The sequence below is a fragment of the Trichosurus vulpecula genome, chromosome 9, assembly GCF_011100635.1.
Source record: "Trichosurus vulpecula isolate mTriVul1 chromosome 9, mTriVul1.pri, whole genome shotgun sequence".
Lineage (NCBI taxonomy): Eukaryota > Metazoa > Chordata > Mammalia > Diprotodontia > Phalangeridae > Trichosurus > Trichosurus vulpecula.
Window position 1 is genome coordinate 161,721,329 of NC_050581.1, and position 14,715 is coordinate 161,736,043.

The 14,715-nt window shown below is 36.2% G+C and overlaps 1 protein-coding gene across 3 annotated transcripts in view; it reads left to right on the top strand.

Moving 5' to 3' along the window:
* CRBN (cereblon) overlaps window positions 1–13,976 on the top strand; it is a 36,093-nt gene extending 22,117 nt beyond the window's left edge. For all 3 annotated transcript variants that reach the window (XM_036737920.1, XM_036737921.1, XM_036737922.1), the window contains 5 exons: window positions 1,525–1,609; window positions 2,412–2,527; window positions 6,060–6,124; window positions 8,738–8,869; window positions 13,400–13,976. In XM_036737920.1, the coding sequence (XP_036593815.1) occupies window positions 1,525–1,609; window positions 2,412–2,527; window positions 6,060–6,124; window positions 8,738–8,869; window positions 13,400–13,583 (582 nt within the window). In that variant the 3' untranslated portion in view covers window positions 13,584–13,976. The remainder of the gene's footprint in view (window positions 1–1,524; window positions 1,610–2,411; window positions 2,528–6,059; window positions 6,125–8,737; window positions 8,870–13,399) is intronic.
* The last annotated feature ends 739 nt before the right edge of the window (window positions 13,977–14,715 follow it).

Genomic DNA, 14,715 nt, shown 5'->3' on the forward strand with positions numbered 1-14,715 from the left:
AGGAGGGTAGAATGAGGGAATAGTTTGGCAGAGTATATATGCAGGCTCAATAGTGAGAAATAAGGCTGAAAAGTTAGGTTGGAACCAGATTGTGCTGAAATGCTAAGCTTGTATTTTTATTCTATAATTAATCAGGAATCTTTGCAGGCTTTTGATCCGGGGTAATAACAGGATCAGACATATCAATAGAAAGATGGGATTGGAGAGGAGAGAGAGTAGAGGCACAGAACAAGTGTTTACATTATATCCCAGATAACTGATACTAAAGGCCCAAGGTAGGTTGTTGATAATCTTGAGTGGAGAAATGATCATTAAAACCAAGACATGGAGTCTGCTAAAGGACAGAATGTAGAAGAGACCTGTTAGGACTATTGTTAGAAGTGGATTGCCATGTGTGGCATTCAGTTCCACAAATGTTTAAGTGCCTAGTACATGAAAGCCACTCTGCTAGCATTCTGTTAAGCATGTTTGTGCCTTTTGTGTTCTGTGTTTCTCAGTGGTATACTTTAGATCTCCTGCTAGACTGTATGTTTGTTTGTCTTGGAACCTTTGTTAGTATCTAGCATTCTTCACTTATTTAGGTAAGTACTTCAATGAGTGATCTAGAATTGAGGCTAAATAATGTTTTCTTTCACTTTTAGGAACTGAGAAGGATATAAGTCTTGAACTCAGAGAAACAAAAGGATACATTTTATGGACATCCAGAAAAAATTGTTGTAGGACTTTTAATAAAACCTTTTTTATTCTAAAAATAGAGTCCATCTTTTTCTAAGTAAACAACTGATGAGTGTCAGAAAATAGTGGTTATCCATGTGACAATACAAAGTTAGGAATTGCCAAAAAGTAGTGGATTTATTTGAAGATCAGAAATAGGTAGAATTGCTAATGAAATGCCAAATATGTGTATGTCTTTCTTTGTATCCTCCAAGCTTATTAGCACAGGCACTGGCACATAGTAGGCACTTAATAAATATTTATTGTCTTATTTACTTTTAAAATATAAGTACATCACAGTAACAACAATATTGTACTATGAACAACTGCGAATGATTTCTCAGCAATACAATGATCCAAGACAATCCCATAGGACTCAATGAAAAGTGTTACCTGCCTCCAGAGAAAGAACTGATACTGTCTGAATACAGACCAAAGCACATTATTTTTCTCTTTCTTTCTTTCTTCTTTCCTTCTTTCCTTCTTTGTTTCTTTCTTTCTTTTCTTGTTTGAGTTTTCTTGCACAAAATGACTAATATGGACGTGTTTTACATGATTGCATATATATAACCTGTATCAGATTGCTTACTGTCTCAGGAAAGGGGAAAGGCATAGAATTTGGAACTCAAAACTTTAAAAACTAATGAATGTTAAAAAGTGTTTTTACTAGTAATTGGGGAAAAAATAAAATATTATTTAAAAAATAAAATATACATACGGTATTTGTAAAGAACTATTTACTTTGACCTTTTGTGATAAACAGATAAAAATAGCTAAGTTGTTAATGTGAATGTTTTATTTTAACCACAGGAAACCTTAATGGAAAGAGTCAAGAGACAACTACATGAATGGGATGAAAATCTAAAAGATGAATCTCTTCCTTCAAATCCAGTTGGTATGGAGAGCTACTTTTAGCTCACAATGTTTAATCCAATGCAGCAAACATTCATTAAGTGCCTACTATATTGAAAAACATAGTATTTATTTAAAAGGAGATTATTTTATTCTAATTTCATTGAAACCTAAAGTATTTTTTTTTAATTTTAACTTTATTCTGTGGAAATGATTTTAAAGTAGTCCTGAAGAAAAAAGGAAGAAGGTGGAATACAGTTTGTTTATTTTTTTTTTTTGCCTATTTGATCCGTATGTAAAAACCTATTTATTTTAGGCAAAGTTTCCTCAGAAAAGTAAGTTTTGATATTTACAAAGAATGGTTTTTCCCTTAATATCAGTCCATGCATTTATAAGTGGTCCTAGTGCCGTGATTACTCCACTATTCAATGTTTGTTTTTAAGTTATAGTGTAATTAAAATAAAGCTGTATTTGCTATAGGTGTTTCTGTAGGCAGATAACTCTCAAATTACTTTAATTTGAGGATTTTCTCAGCCTATGAATTAGAACTCCTATTTGTAAAAGAGGGGATAGCACATGTAAACTTGTTAAATTGTATAAAGGGTAGGTGTGGTCTGTCCATATGATTCAGACTTCTTTGAACTTCCTGGTAATATTATTTTCTGGCATTTTCCTTCGTTAACTGATGCATTGTGTTTATATTTTAAAACATCACTATCACTGTGTTATAGCTTTTGTTTGGGATCCATTTTCAGAATATGGGTGATTCTGCATGTCCATTATGCAAGATATGCTTGTTTTACTTAGCTGGTTCTTAAATTTAAAAACTCACTATGTCTTGGAAGATTTTTCTTACAGAGTAGCTGCCTGTCTTCCTATTGATGATGCATTACGAATCCAGCTTCTTAAAATTGGCAGTGCTATCCAGCGACTTCGTTGTGAACTAGATATTATGAACAAAGTGAGTATGCTAACCTTTTCTCAGTAATTCTTGATGAAGTCCAAAGTTGTTTGGATCTGATATATCAGGATGCACAGTTAGGAACCATGAAATCAGAGTAACTATTCTCATTTGAAATTGCATTAACCCTACAAGAACCCTACCTAATTTTAAAATTGCTTTTTAAAAATTAGCTTGTAACATTAACCTGTTGCAGAGTTGTTTCAAATCACCGTTTTTTTTTACTTCATGCAAGAGGTATTTTCCTTATAATTTAATACGTAGAAAAGTTTTGCAACACTTACAAATTGAAAAGGTCATTTGCCAGTCATAATTCACATAAACTTTTCAAGTGACAATTTAGTAACTTTTCTTCCCCCCGAAGGTAATTGAACTATTTGGTTCAAAACCTGAATTGTCATGTCAGTGTTCTTGATAGAACTTTTAAAAAACAGTACATTTTTATCCAGAGAAAGAAGGAAAGTAAAATTTAGGATTTCAAAGATTTGTATTAAAATGGGCTGTTTTAACAAGACAGTCCCTTGATTATAATTTTCAGGGCAATGCTGATTAATTGTTAAGCTGTATATTTATTTTCTAGACATGGTGGACTATTTTAACCAGATCATTTGACCTATACATTACCTAAATAAATTGAATATACCTAATAAAGTTTATTTAAACTAAGTTGTGGAAAATAAGTCCTTCCTCTCCAGGTGGAAGAGTCAGCATAATACTAGTGCTGCTTTCAGACCATTCATCCCCTGCCTCTTTTCCTCCTTTTAAGATTACTTTTTTGTCTATTGCCTGTTTCAGATTTCAGATCCTATTGAATGCTACTCTACCTAGCATTCAAATCACACCTCCTGCTTTCTCAAGAGTTTGGTGTACGTCTTTTTTTAACCGGACCTGTGATTTCATTGGTGTAGAAAACTTCTCTCCGAGTGCAAATCACTACCTGACAGTCTTGCTGATAATCTTAGAGAACTACCAGATTCACTTGGAAGTTACATGAATGTGTTAGAAATGAGATTGAACCCTAGATCTTCCTGGAATCAAAGCTGACTTACTCTCCATTGTGCTACTTTACCTCTCTTCAGGTTGATATCCCCTAGAATACCCTGACCTCTCTGTTCATCCGCCTGTTCAGATCTCCTGACCTTTATCTTCATATTGTCACAGACACACCTGCTCTGCCATTCTCTTCAGCTGGCTCCTATCTCTTTCTTCTGTTTTACTAGCATATTCTTAACTGGAGTTTTGTCTCTACTGTGGGTCTAGTCACTCTCAACCCCTAAGAGAATTCAGTCTTTCATCCGCACTACTAAAATCTTACTCTGCAAGTATAATCAGTATATTCTTTAAAAAAATTCCCCAACTATCTCCCCAATTCTTTATATATTCCCCAATAATTTCTACTTATGTCCCTTTTCAAAATATCAAACTAATTTCCTAGTATGGCCTCTTACCTCCCATTGAGTCCCTCCTTTTAATAAAGAAAAATTTGAGTGAAACCCAGCCAACAAAGCAACCATATCTGGCTCTGTGTATGTGTATGTACACACACACACACACCCCACCCATCTATCTATCTATACATCTATACCTTTTTGTCCACAGTCCCCTGTTTTTCTACTGGGACCTAAAGCTAGTCATTGTAATTAATGATTTTGGAAGCATTTTAGTGCTGTTTTCTTTTACTTTATTTTTAGTCATTGTATATATTTTTCTCTTGGTTCTAGTCCCTTCTCTCTGTAGCATTTTATATAGGGTTATTCTTATTTCTTTGAATTACATTTGTTTCTTATGGTATAGTATACGTTGTTATTTTCATATTTCACAATTTGTTAGGCCATTCCTAGGTCAGTGTGCACCCACATTGTTTCCAGTTTTTTGCTTTCACGAAGAATGCCCCTGTGAATTTTTTGTTACATATGAGACCTTTCTCTTTGTCAATAAGTACCTTGGGTTATATACCCAACTAGGGCAGATGGTTCAAATGGTCTGCACACTTTGGTATCTTTTCTTGCATCATTATACTCATATTTCCATCAACAGTATTTGTGTACCTGTGTCCCAGAAGCTTCTCCACTGTTGACTGTTACTGTTATACCATCTTTGCCAATTCGATGGGTGTGACATGAAGCTAATATTAAGAGAAATTCAGTATCCCTTTAACTTCTATTTCCTGGCCTTTTCTCTTTCTCTTTCTTGATATCCCTGTGGCTTTTGGCACTTTCAGTGACCACCCCTTCCTTGACACTCTTATCTTCTTGACTTCATGGATACTCTTCTCTCCTCTTTTTTCCCTCCATGTTGCTGATTGCTCCTTTTTAGTCTCTTTTGCTAGATCTCTTTCTTCATCTAACCATGGCTGTCTCCTAAAGCCTTAGATCATCCTGTCTTCTTTCTCTATACCTTTTCCTTTTGTGATCTCATTTACCCTAATGGGAACATTTACCATCTTCATACAAATGACTGCCTTGGAGACAAAATGTATTTCTGTCTGCCGTGCTGCATATCTCTAAAGGATATTCTGTCAGCATCTCAACATCTTTAAAGCAGAGACCACTATCCCCTGAAGCTGCCCTTCTTCCAAACTTCCCTGTTGAGTATAACACTAGCCCTGCCTGATCTCCCAAGTTCCAATCTTGAATTAACTTTCTCTCTCCATTTTCTAATTAGTTGCAAGCCTTGGCTTCATCCCTCTTTTCTAGCCACATGGCCACTACCCTAGTTCAGATCTCCCTCCTGTTGATGTCTCTCTTCACCAATCTGTTTTTCAAAAAATAATCTTCCAAAGGTGCAGAGTTGACCTCATCATTCTGCTCAAAAATCTGTAGTTACTTCCTGTTGCCGCCGTGTTATATAGAACAAACTCCTCAGCATGGTATTTGAAGTCCCCCACAGTCTCTCCCGTATACCTTTCCATTCTTATATCATATCTTTCCCTTTATAGACTCTACAGTTCAGCCAGACTAGCTTTTCCTCTGCATTGGATGCATTCCTCCCTCATCTTAGCCTCAGAGTCATCATCTTCCTTCAGTACTCAGCCTAGCTACCACCTCTCTGAAGTTTGCCCCTCATCTCCAAGGATGTTTGTCATCTCTCCTTTCTCAAATTACTTTGCATCAAATTTCTCTGTGTACATGTTGTATTCACCCTTTTGACCTCACCCTCCAACCTCCAGCGTTAGAATATAAGCTCTTTGAGAGCAAAGAACGTTTAATTTTGGGGTTGGTGTCTTATGATATTGGTTGAATTGACTTTCTGTCTGGTAGATTTCTGTATTTAGTTTAATTTTGATCAGCTTGTGATCTGGTGTTTTCTCATTTAATCTCTGATCTCTCTGTCTTTTTGTCCTCTCCCCAATTTTTGTTGTTGTTTTTTTATAACTAAGGAATTTTTTTTTAATAACTAAGGAATGTATTTGGGAAATGCCTGGAAAAAGCTTAGAAATGTGTTACATGCACTAGATAGCTTTTCTACAGAGACTACTTAACAGAGTATATACTTATATTCTTCTATTTATCTTCTAATGTGTTTTTCTAAGTGTACCTCCCTTTGCTGTAAGCAATGTCAGGAAACGGAAATCACAACCAAAACTGAAATATTCAGGTGAGATTCTTTTTCAGTTCAATTCAGTTAAGATACTTTATTGAACATTTGCGATGAGTTTGGAGGAATACAAAAGAGATAGAATAATGAAAGATGTTCAAGGAGAAAAATTACAGCCAGATGCAATTTTGCCCATAGATGCTTCTGTATTTTACATGGTGAATTTGTTCGCTACTCACGTAAAATCCTTTACCTATTAATTACTGGGAAAGGTGATTGTCAAAAGTTTCTTTCAGGTTTTTACTTTGTGAAATAAAATTTATACTCAATAAATATTTCTTTAACAATTATGCATATATGAAATTGCCTTCATTTAGGTATGAGTAACATTTTTCTAAAACATGGATCACAAATTATTCCATATAAGTCTCTTATGGAATTGTAGGAGTCAGTAATTCCTTTGTAATCCCTTTGATATTCAGTTGGGACTCTAATAAAATGAAAAAAAAAAAAAACCCAAACTTTTTTTACCTTCTTCTGATTTCCAGAATCTAAGGTAGTTAATATATCTAATCAGTGTTCAGCAGTTGTCTTGTATTTCAGTCATGCATCATCTTGCTCTACTTTATTATCACATAAGAATCTTAGAGCTGCAACTACTGATCTGATACAACCCCCCTCCTTTTACAGGCCTGTTAGGAAGTAGCTGAGCTGTAGTGCTCCAGTGGTCTTGCTGTCACACCGGGGGGAGTTCTTTTACATGTAGCGTTGTTTCTCAAGAGAGCTGTCTTGTGACAGGAAGAAGCTTACTCTGCTTAATCCCATAGAGCAGAACTAGAAAGAAGAAAGCTACCAGGCATTTATTAAGCACCTACTGTGTGCTGGGCACTGTGCTAAGTGCTTTACAAATATCTCATTTAATATGCACAACCACCCGGGGAAATAGGTCCTATTCATCATCCCCATTTATAACAGTTGAGGAATTTGAGGCAAACATAAGAAAAGTCTCCTGCCAAGATCATACAGCTAAACTAGTGTCTGAGGTCAAATTTGAAGTCTTCCTGACTACAGGCCCAGCCCTCTATCCACTGTATCACCTGCCTCTAAAGGCAGCATCTGCCACAGGAAACAGTGAATGGAGTTTGTAAAGAAACACATTTAGGCTTTAGATAAGGAGCTCTCCAGAAGTAGATTAGGCTCCCTCAGGGTGGATTCCCCTTCACTGGAGAAATAGCTGGATGATCTCTTGTTTGTTTAGAGAAGACTCTGGTTTGGTTGTGGGTTGGACTGGATGGCCTCTGAGGTCCCTTCCAACTCTGAGATTTTGTGATTCTGGAATCTTACCCAGATGTCTCTTCCCTCCAGGACAAGTTTGGAAGTTGGGCTGTAACTACAGTGATTGTGGGCTTGATATGTTGCACCCAAGGATAGAAAAGGCAGTCTTATTTTTACGCTCTCAGTCAGCCTCTTTGCTATTATGTTATAATAGAAACACCGATAATGTGTTTCATGAAGAGAGGGCAGGCACTGTTGCCTCCAGCTTACAGTTAGAGAAGTTAACGTGTATCATCCAAGTAACTTGTCAGTGGCTACACACTTAGAGTCCTGGGGCTGAGAAGACATGAAATACCATCTAGTTCAAATCCCTTATAAATGATGTTAAACCCCTAATAGTGAGGCATCTCCCTCAGCATCATACAGCTCAGCCAGTAGAACTGAGGCTAGAAAACAAGGTTCCTGACTACTCACCTGGCTCTTTACATGTATTCTACATGAATTCTGGACTCATTTGATTTTTGGTTTGATGTATGATCTCATGCAAATTTTTTTAAACTTGGACTAAACAATTATTTGGATAAGAAGCAATCAGTTTTTAAATTTTTTGGAGCAAGAAATATGCCCAGGAGCAATGCCATGTTTCTTGTGAATTTTTTTCAATTTAAATTTTCATACGCACATCTGCTCTAAAGTTGTGACTATATTGACATAGTGATTTCATAAAATCTCACAGTTGCAAGGAACAAAGTCACAGAATTTTCAGAGGCTCGTTAGAAGCCATCTAGTTGAACCTGCACCAGGCATTTGCTATAGGTCATAACAACTTGGAAGGCAAAGCCAGAACCAGAACCTAATTCTCTTTCCACAATATAGATAACTGCAAGAAACTGCTTCTGATAAATTGAGGATCTTTTTATATCTGGGGGGCAGGGGGAAGGTATATCCTGTGATTTTTGTATTTTATTTTTTAGTTCTTGTAGAGATTTCTTTGCTTTTAAAAGCCAAAGCATTTTAAAGAATTAGTATTGATTATTTTTAGTCTTCATTGAAAATGGGTTCAGCACTCATTTCTAAGGGCAGAATTAGATGAATGAATTGAATTTTTATTGATCATCATTAAACCTTTTCAGAAGAGAGCTATTTAAGCTGGACAGAAGTAAGCTGACTGTCAAGTATTTGTATTTTGAAATTCCTACTTTTGACTCTTAATAGTACTCATATATCAACGTATGAATTTTTAACCAATATTTTGGGGAAAAAAAATTATTACCTTAAACCCAAGACCCTTCTGTTTCTTGCTAGTTCCATTCACTATATGTTAAAATTAGATAGAAAGACTTTTCATTCCATATTCAAGTGTGATTTATGTGGCTGGTCTTGATTTATCTGTTGTAGTTTGTCCTTATGTGGGCCTATGGCAGCATACGTGAATCCTCATGGATATGTGCATGAGACGCTTACAGTGTACAAGGCTTCTAACCTCAATCTGATTGGCCGATCTTCAACAGAGCACAGCTGGTTTCCCGGGTAATTTGGTGGTTGTTTAATGTTGTTTTTATTTTTTTAATTTAACTTCTTAGAGTTTAGTGTATTCTGTGCCATAACCAGACAGAAGCCAAAAGTCCTGAGCCAGAATTACAGTCACAACTATAAAATGAAATGAATAATTCTGCTTAAATGCTCTCCAACCTGTGAATACTGAGCAGCAGCTGCTGCATTATTTTTTTGTACCTTTTACATAAGTAAATAGCACAGAATGCACAGGTAAGAAGAAGAGATTGCCAAATGCAATGATCCTTGAACAAAATTTAAATTGGAGGCAAAAAACACTCCAGTCTGTCATCCATGTCCAGAAAGTAAAACACTTTGTGACCAGGTCAGGCTGATCTTAGAATCTTGGATTTAGAGCCAGAAGGGATATTAAAGGATATCTGGTTCAGCTCAATTTTTCACAGATGAAGAAACAGGAAACTGACTTCCCTCAGGTCACAGGTAGGATGGGCATATGGGGATGGAGAAAGTGTCAGAGCTGAGATACCAACCCAGGCCTCTCACTCTCAGTACTGCGTTGTCTCCACCACTGTGCCATGAGGCTTCCTACTGTTTTGTCCCCATAGTTGTCTGCCATACTAGAGGTCAGTGATAGGCTAGTCAGCATCAGAGTAGGCACCACTGGCTGGAGAATTTTTATAGTAGTTTACATGATTTTTGTGCTTTAATCAGATTTTGTATTCACTTTTAAGTCATCGCACCTGTTATTAATATGTACTGGTTTATAAAGGATGAGTCCTAAGTCTAAGCACCCTGCTGGTTTAGAGTATGTACTCAGAGCTAAGGTAAATAGTCGACATTGTTTTGGTTCTATCCCACAAATGTGATGGCTGATTCATATTAAAATGTAGTCCATGCTTGATTGCCATAATATGCTGTAATACAGTATAGACTGCCTTGAATCTTCTGAAGTACTCAAAGTCCCAAGCAGAACATTTTAACTATGATTTCATAAGTTATAATTTATTAAATACTTAATATAAGAATGCAGGTTTGTTGAATAAAAGAATGAATGATTGGTAAATGCAGAACACATCAGCCAGGCACTTGAGGTGATGTGAAGTTTAGATAATTTGTTCAGAGATTTAGAACAAGAAGAGACTTTAGAGACACATCTAGTCCAGTGTTCCTATTTTTATAAGATGAGGAAACTGAGGCCAGGTGAGTTCAGGTGACCACTTAGGATCAGACAGATTGTGTCAGAGCCAAGATTTGAAGCTGGTCTTCTGATTGCAGATCTGGGGTGCTTTCCTTGTGCCATATGGTCCCACCACCTCAAAGAAATTAGTAATAACAGTGATAGTAGTGTTAATGATAATGGCATTTATACAGCACTCTGTGGTTTGCAAAACACTTAACTCATATTTAACTTCATTCTGACAGCAGCCCTGTAGAGTGGCTCATTTACAGAGGTAGGAACAGGCCAACAAATTTAAGTTACTAACTCTCCTTAAGGAGAGATTCTTGGTTTCACGTACTGAGTCTCTGTTCTCTTTTGGCTATGGAAATATTAATATTATTTATTGTTTAAGTTCAGGGTAGATATAAAAAAGCTAGAAGGGAACTCAAAAACAGAATCTCCTCTCTAACGTTCCCCAGCAAGTGGGCATCCAGCCTTGGCTTAAAACCCTCCTGTCATGGGGAACTCATCACATTAAAAAGTAGTGAACAATGAGAATTGTCAAAAATCTTTGCTTATAAGGTGCCAATATAGACTTCCCTGCAACTTTCCTAGCTCTGCTGTCTAGAGCCAAGCAAAACATGTCTAATTGTTCTTCTTCCATATAACCATTGTTCGTTTATTTAAAGATAACCATGATGCCCCCATAAACCCTCTGTCATCATTTCTGCATAATGCTACAGGTGTGATCTGCTCAAGGCAGGGTATATATAACAGGACTGTCACTTTCTATGCTCTGAAGAGTCTCCATTAATATATCCTAAGATAGCATGAGCTTTTTAAGCTCCTTTGCCACGTTGTTGGTGTATTGAACAATCCACTAAAATCCCTGATTTTGCACATGACCTCTTGTCTGGCTTTACCTCTCCTGTCCTGTCGTTTTGGAGTTGTTTTTTTGTAATCCAAGTAGAGAACTTTACCTTTGTCCGTTGTAAATTTCAGAGCCAAAGAGGACCTCAGACTTTACCTAGTGGAAACTCTTCCCTTTATAGATGAGAAAACAGAGGCCCATCTAGGTTGAATGATGTACCCATGCCAGATAGGTAGTAATTATCAGTGGCATAACTTGAACCCAGGTCATTTGATATATTTGTGGTTCCTAATTTTTTCTTTCTTTTTGCTAATCATTTCCCCTACCCCTTATGTCATCTGTGCCTTTAAGTCATTAATAAAAATGTTGAATAGTGCCAGGTAAAGGAGAAATTCTTGGGGTACCAATCACTGCCTTCACTGGCTAGTCAGCTGATGGTAGTTTCAAGAGTTTCATTTTTTAAGACCATACTCAACTCTCACTTTCTCCATTAAGTCTTTCCTCACTATCCCAGCCCATAAGTAACCTCCCTCTTCTCTGACCTTACAGCATTTCTGTATTTCTGTGGTATTTCTGTGCTGTCATGCGTCAGGACCTGGGGTGGGGTGGTCTCAAGGAGATCCTAAGTTCTATAAGAGCAGGTACTGCAGTTGTTGCTTCTAAATAGCCTCCACATGCCCTGAATGTGGCAGGGATTCAAAAAGTATTTTGTGGAATTTCAAGGCTGAGAGACTTCAGAAATCATCTGGCTAGTCCCCTGATTTTACACATGAAGTATAATAGATTCAGATAAGTGAATAAAATCATTTACCGCAAATCACACAAGTAACCATTAGCAGGAAATTGAAATAATTTCATAATTATTAATTGTCCTTTTTAACTTGAAAAAGAATCAAAAGAACCTTCGTATTTAACATTTAAGGATCTCCTTAAATTTCCACAATCATTACTTTTCTACTTTTATTTCCCATCTTCCATGAGAAAGCTCAGTTTGCTAAATAAAGCCTAGAGGGGATGACAGTTTCCAGCCTGGCACTGAGCACTCGGACTATCAAATAATTTCTTTTGGGAACAAAATTGGGAATTATATGTCTTTTCAAATATTTACTGCTTGTAGTATATTACAGTAGAGTAAAGATGTCAAGCAGTTACATCCAGCTAACAATTTATCTACCAGTATATGGAGTTGTAGAAATTAGTAGGCTTTCAGTAGCCAAGTACACCGAACCTTGGTTTCTGCAGTTGTTAGAGGTTGAAGGGAGTAGGGGGAAAAACAAACCAAAGAAAAACCCAATGTAGGGATTAAGTCAATTTATTTCTTACTAGTGGAGAGGTTTGGGATGCTCTCCGTAATCAGGAGATGGTGGAGTGGGGGTGGGAGTAGTTTTATAATCTCTCTGAAATTGGATGGCTCCCAAGAAATTAAAACTTAACTTCTCAAAATGGTAGATAAAGGGGGAAAAAGGAATTTTTAATGCTTTTCCTTTTACGGTATCTGCACTGCACTGTGTGGTGGGGAAACAAAGATGGATAAGAATCCTCTTCTCCATTGGAGTAGTTAAAATAAATAAAATTATGTATAAAAAATATTTTGTTGATTTGTTTTCCCACTGGAAAAAAAATTATGGTGTTTGTGGCCTTACATCCTTTTGTCTTCATTTTAGAACAGATTTGTTCTTGTTTGAATAGGTTTAATATTATTACCTTGAATGCCTTTGATGTCCTAGTGTGATGATCATTAATTTTTGAAATGTTTAATTTATACACAGTAGAAAAAGTATATACTTCTGCAGGTGGGAGGATAAAAACAGATCCTGCTGTTCTCAGTGAGCGTGAAAATGCAGAATAACCAAAAATGCAGGTGCAGGACTAGCATGTGGCCTTGGCACAATGCATGGGTTCTTGTGCAGAGTAAACTCAGATTCCAAAGGAAAATTCTAGATTGCTTGGAAGAATGTTTCCTCTGTGTTGGGAGGGGGAAATTCCCCAGTGATAGAAAACCCAGTGTTTCAGGTTGTACCAACCAAAGCTTTTCCTATCAAGTTTTACATACATGTACAAAGTACAAGGTGAGTATTCGGTCCTACCTACACAAAACAAGAAGTGGTACCTCAGAGCCAAGTTAGCAATTCTAATATTTCTTTGGAGTGAGATGGTATTAAAGAATTCATTTCTACTGAAATACCAAGAGTAGAACTGCCATGTGTCCATCTCAGATTTTTTTTTTTTTGCATAGGAATTTTGTCGCATTGATTGTTGTTACAGAAATATTAACTAATACTTGGGGTTTAGAAGCCAAATTACTGCATGTTTTGGATTAGGATTGTAGAGGTATTTGCCCTAGCAAAATTTGACTTTTCTGAGTATCACACTCAGAATTTGGATTCAAGTTCTAATTAGCTTATGTATCATTAAGAGTTGTAACAGTGTATTATTTTCATTTGAAATAGATTTCTCTTAAAAATGTATGATCATTTAAAAGATGAAACACATGAGTACTTGCTTTATTTTTCAGGTATGCATGGACTATTGCCCAATGCAGAGTTTGCTCAAGTCACATTGGGTGGAAATTTACAGCCACCAAGAAGGATATGTCACCACAGAAATTTTGGGGGTTAACTCGATCTGCTCTCCTGCCCAGGATTCCAGAAACTGAAGACACATCCAACCAAGATAGCTCACCATTACTCTGCTTGTAACCTGATGATTTGCTTTGGGAATAAGAAGCAGAACCAGTCAGTCAGTGTTTCTAAATCAAATCTGCCATGGAAGTTAACTCTCTCTTCAGATGCTTACCTAAGTAAAAAGTGTCATTACACTGAGGTTTGCTGTATGTATGAGAAATAGCTACTTCCCTGAGAAACAACAGTAGCTGAAGATTTGGATTCATTGTTGAAGAGGAGGAAAAGAAATTTAGCAAATAGGTTTGATTTCAGGAATATCTATCCTAAATAACTTGTAAACTTGCCAGTGCCCTATTGAATTTGACATCCATTTTTACCCAACTAAAGCTTAAAAAAAATGCTGTTAAAGACAGTATGTTGCTTATATCCTTCACATGTGGCAATGAATATTAAAAGTGCATTTCTTTTTTAGGGATATTTGTTAGAGGTAGCACATGAAGATATTTTTCAGAGCAGCACTGATGTTTTCCAAGTTTGTGTGTGTGTATACACACACCCACACACACACAGACACATACATTTTTGAATTTTCCATTTTGCTTGACAGTAAAATATCCTGGTGTGAGACTGGTTGCTCTATCCTGGTATTTGTGATGGTTGTAATGCTGTTTTGGTAACAAAAATGGCAAAAGGCAATCAATGGCACTTGCTGCTAAAGCAAGTGAGGTACAGTGTTCCTTTTTTATAGGGAGATTGGATCATATATAAAAAGGGCTTTTTCCTTTCTGATTAAGCTTTTTTGCCATGTTGATTTGTAAATCTTTTAAAGCATTGATGTAATATGTACAGTTTGAACTCCCCAAATAAACTTTCCTCATTTTCTAAAAATATTAGTGAATTCTGAGTCATGCTGTTAAATTATATGTTTAGTATTTAGTAAACAGTTATCCACTTAAACTTAATTTGCTCAGTATATGAATTTTCCATGAAGAAAGTTTAAACATATGGAAATCATCCTTTTGCTAATTTTGCAGCCTTAATACTATATGTCCTATTTTATTGTTGGAAATGGACAAGATAAGTAAAAGCAAAAAGCAGAATAATGAGAAAAATGTTAATTTTTTTTTTAAATGTACTTAAGTAGGAGTCTAGCAGTGACCTGTTTAAATTTCTTCAAATACTGTTTGGTTCACCCTTTCTATGTTCA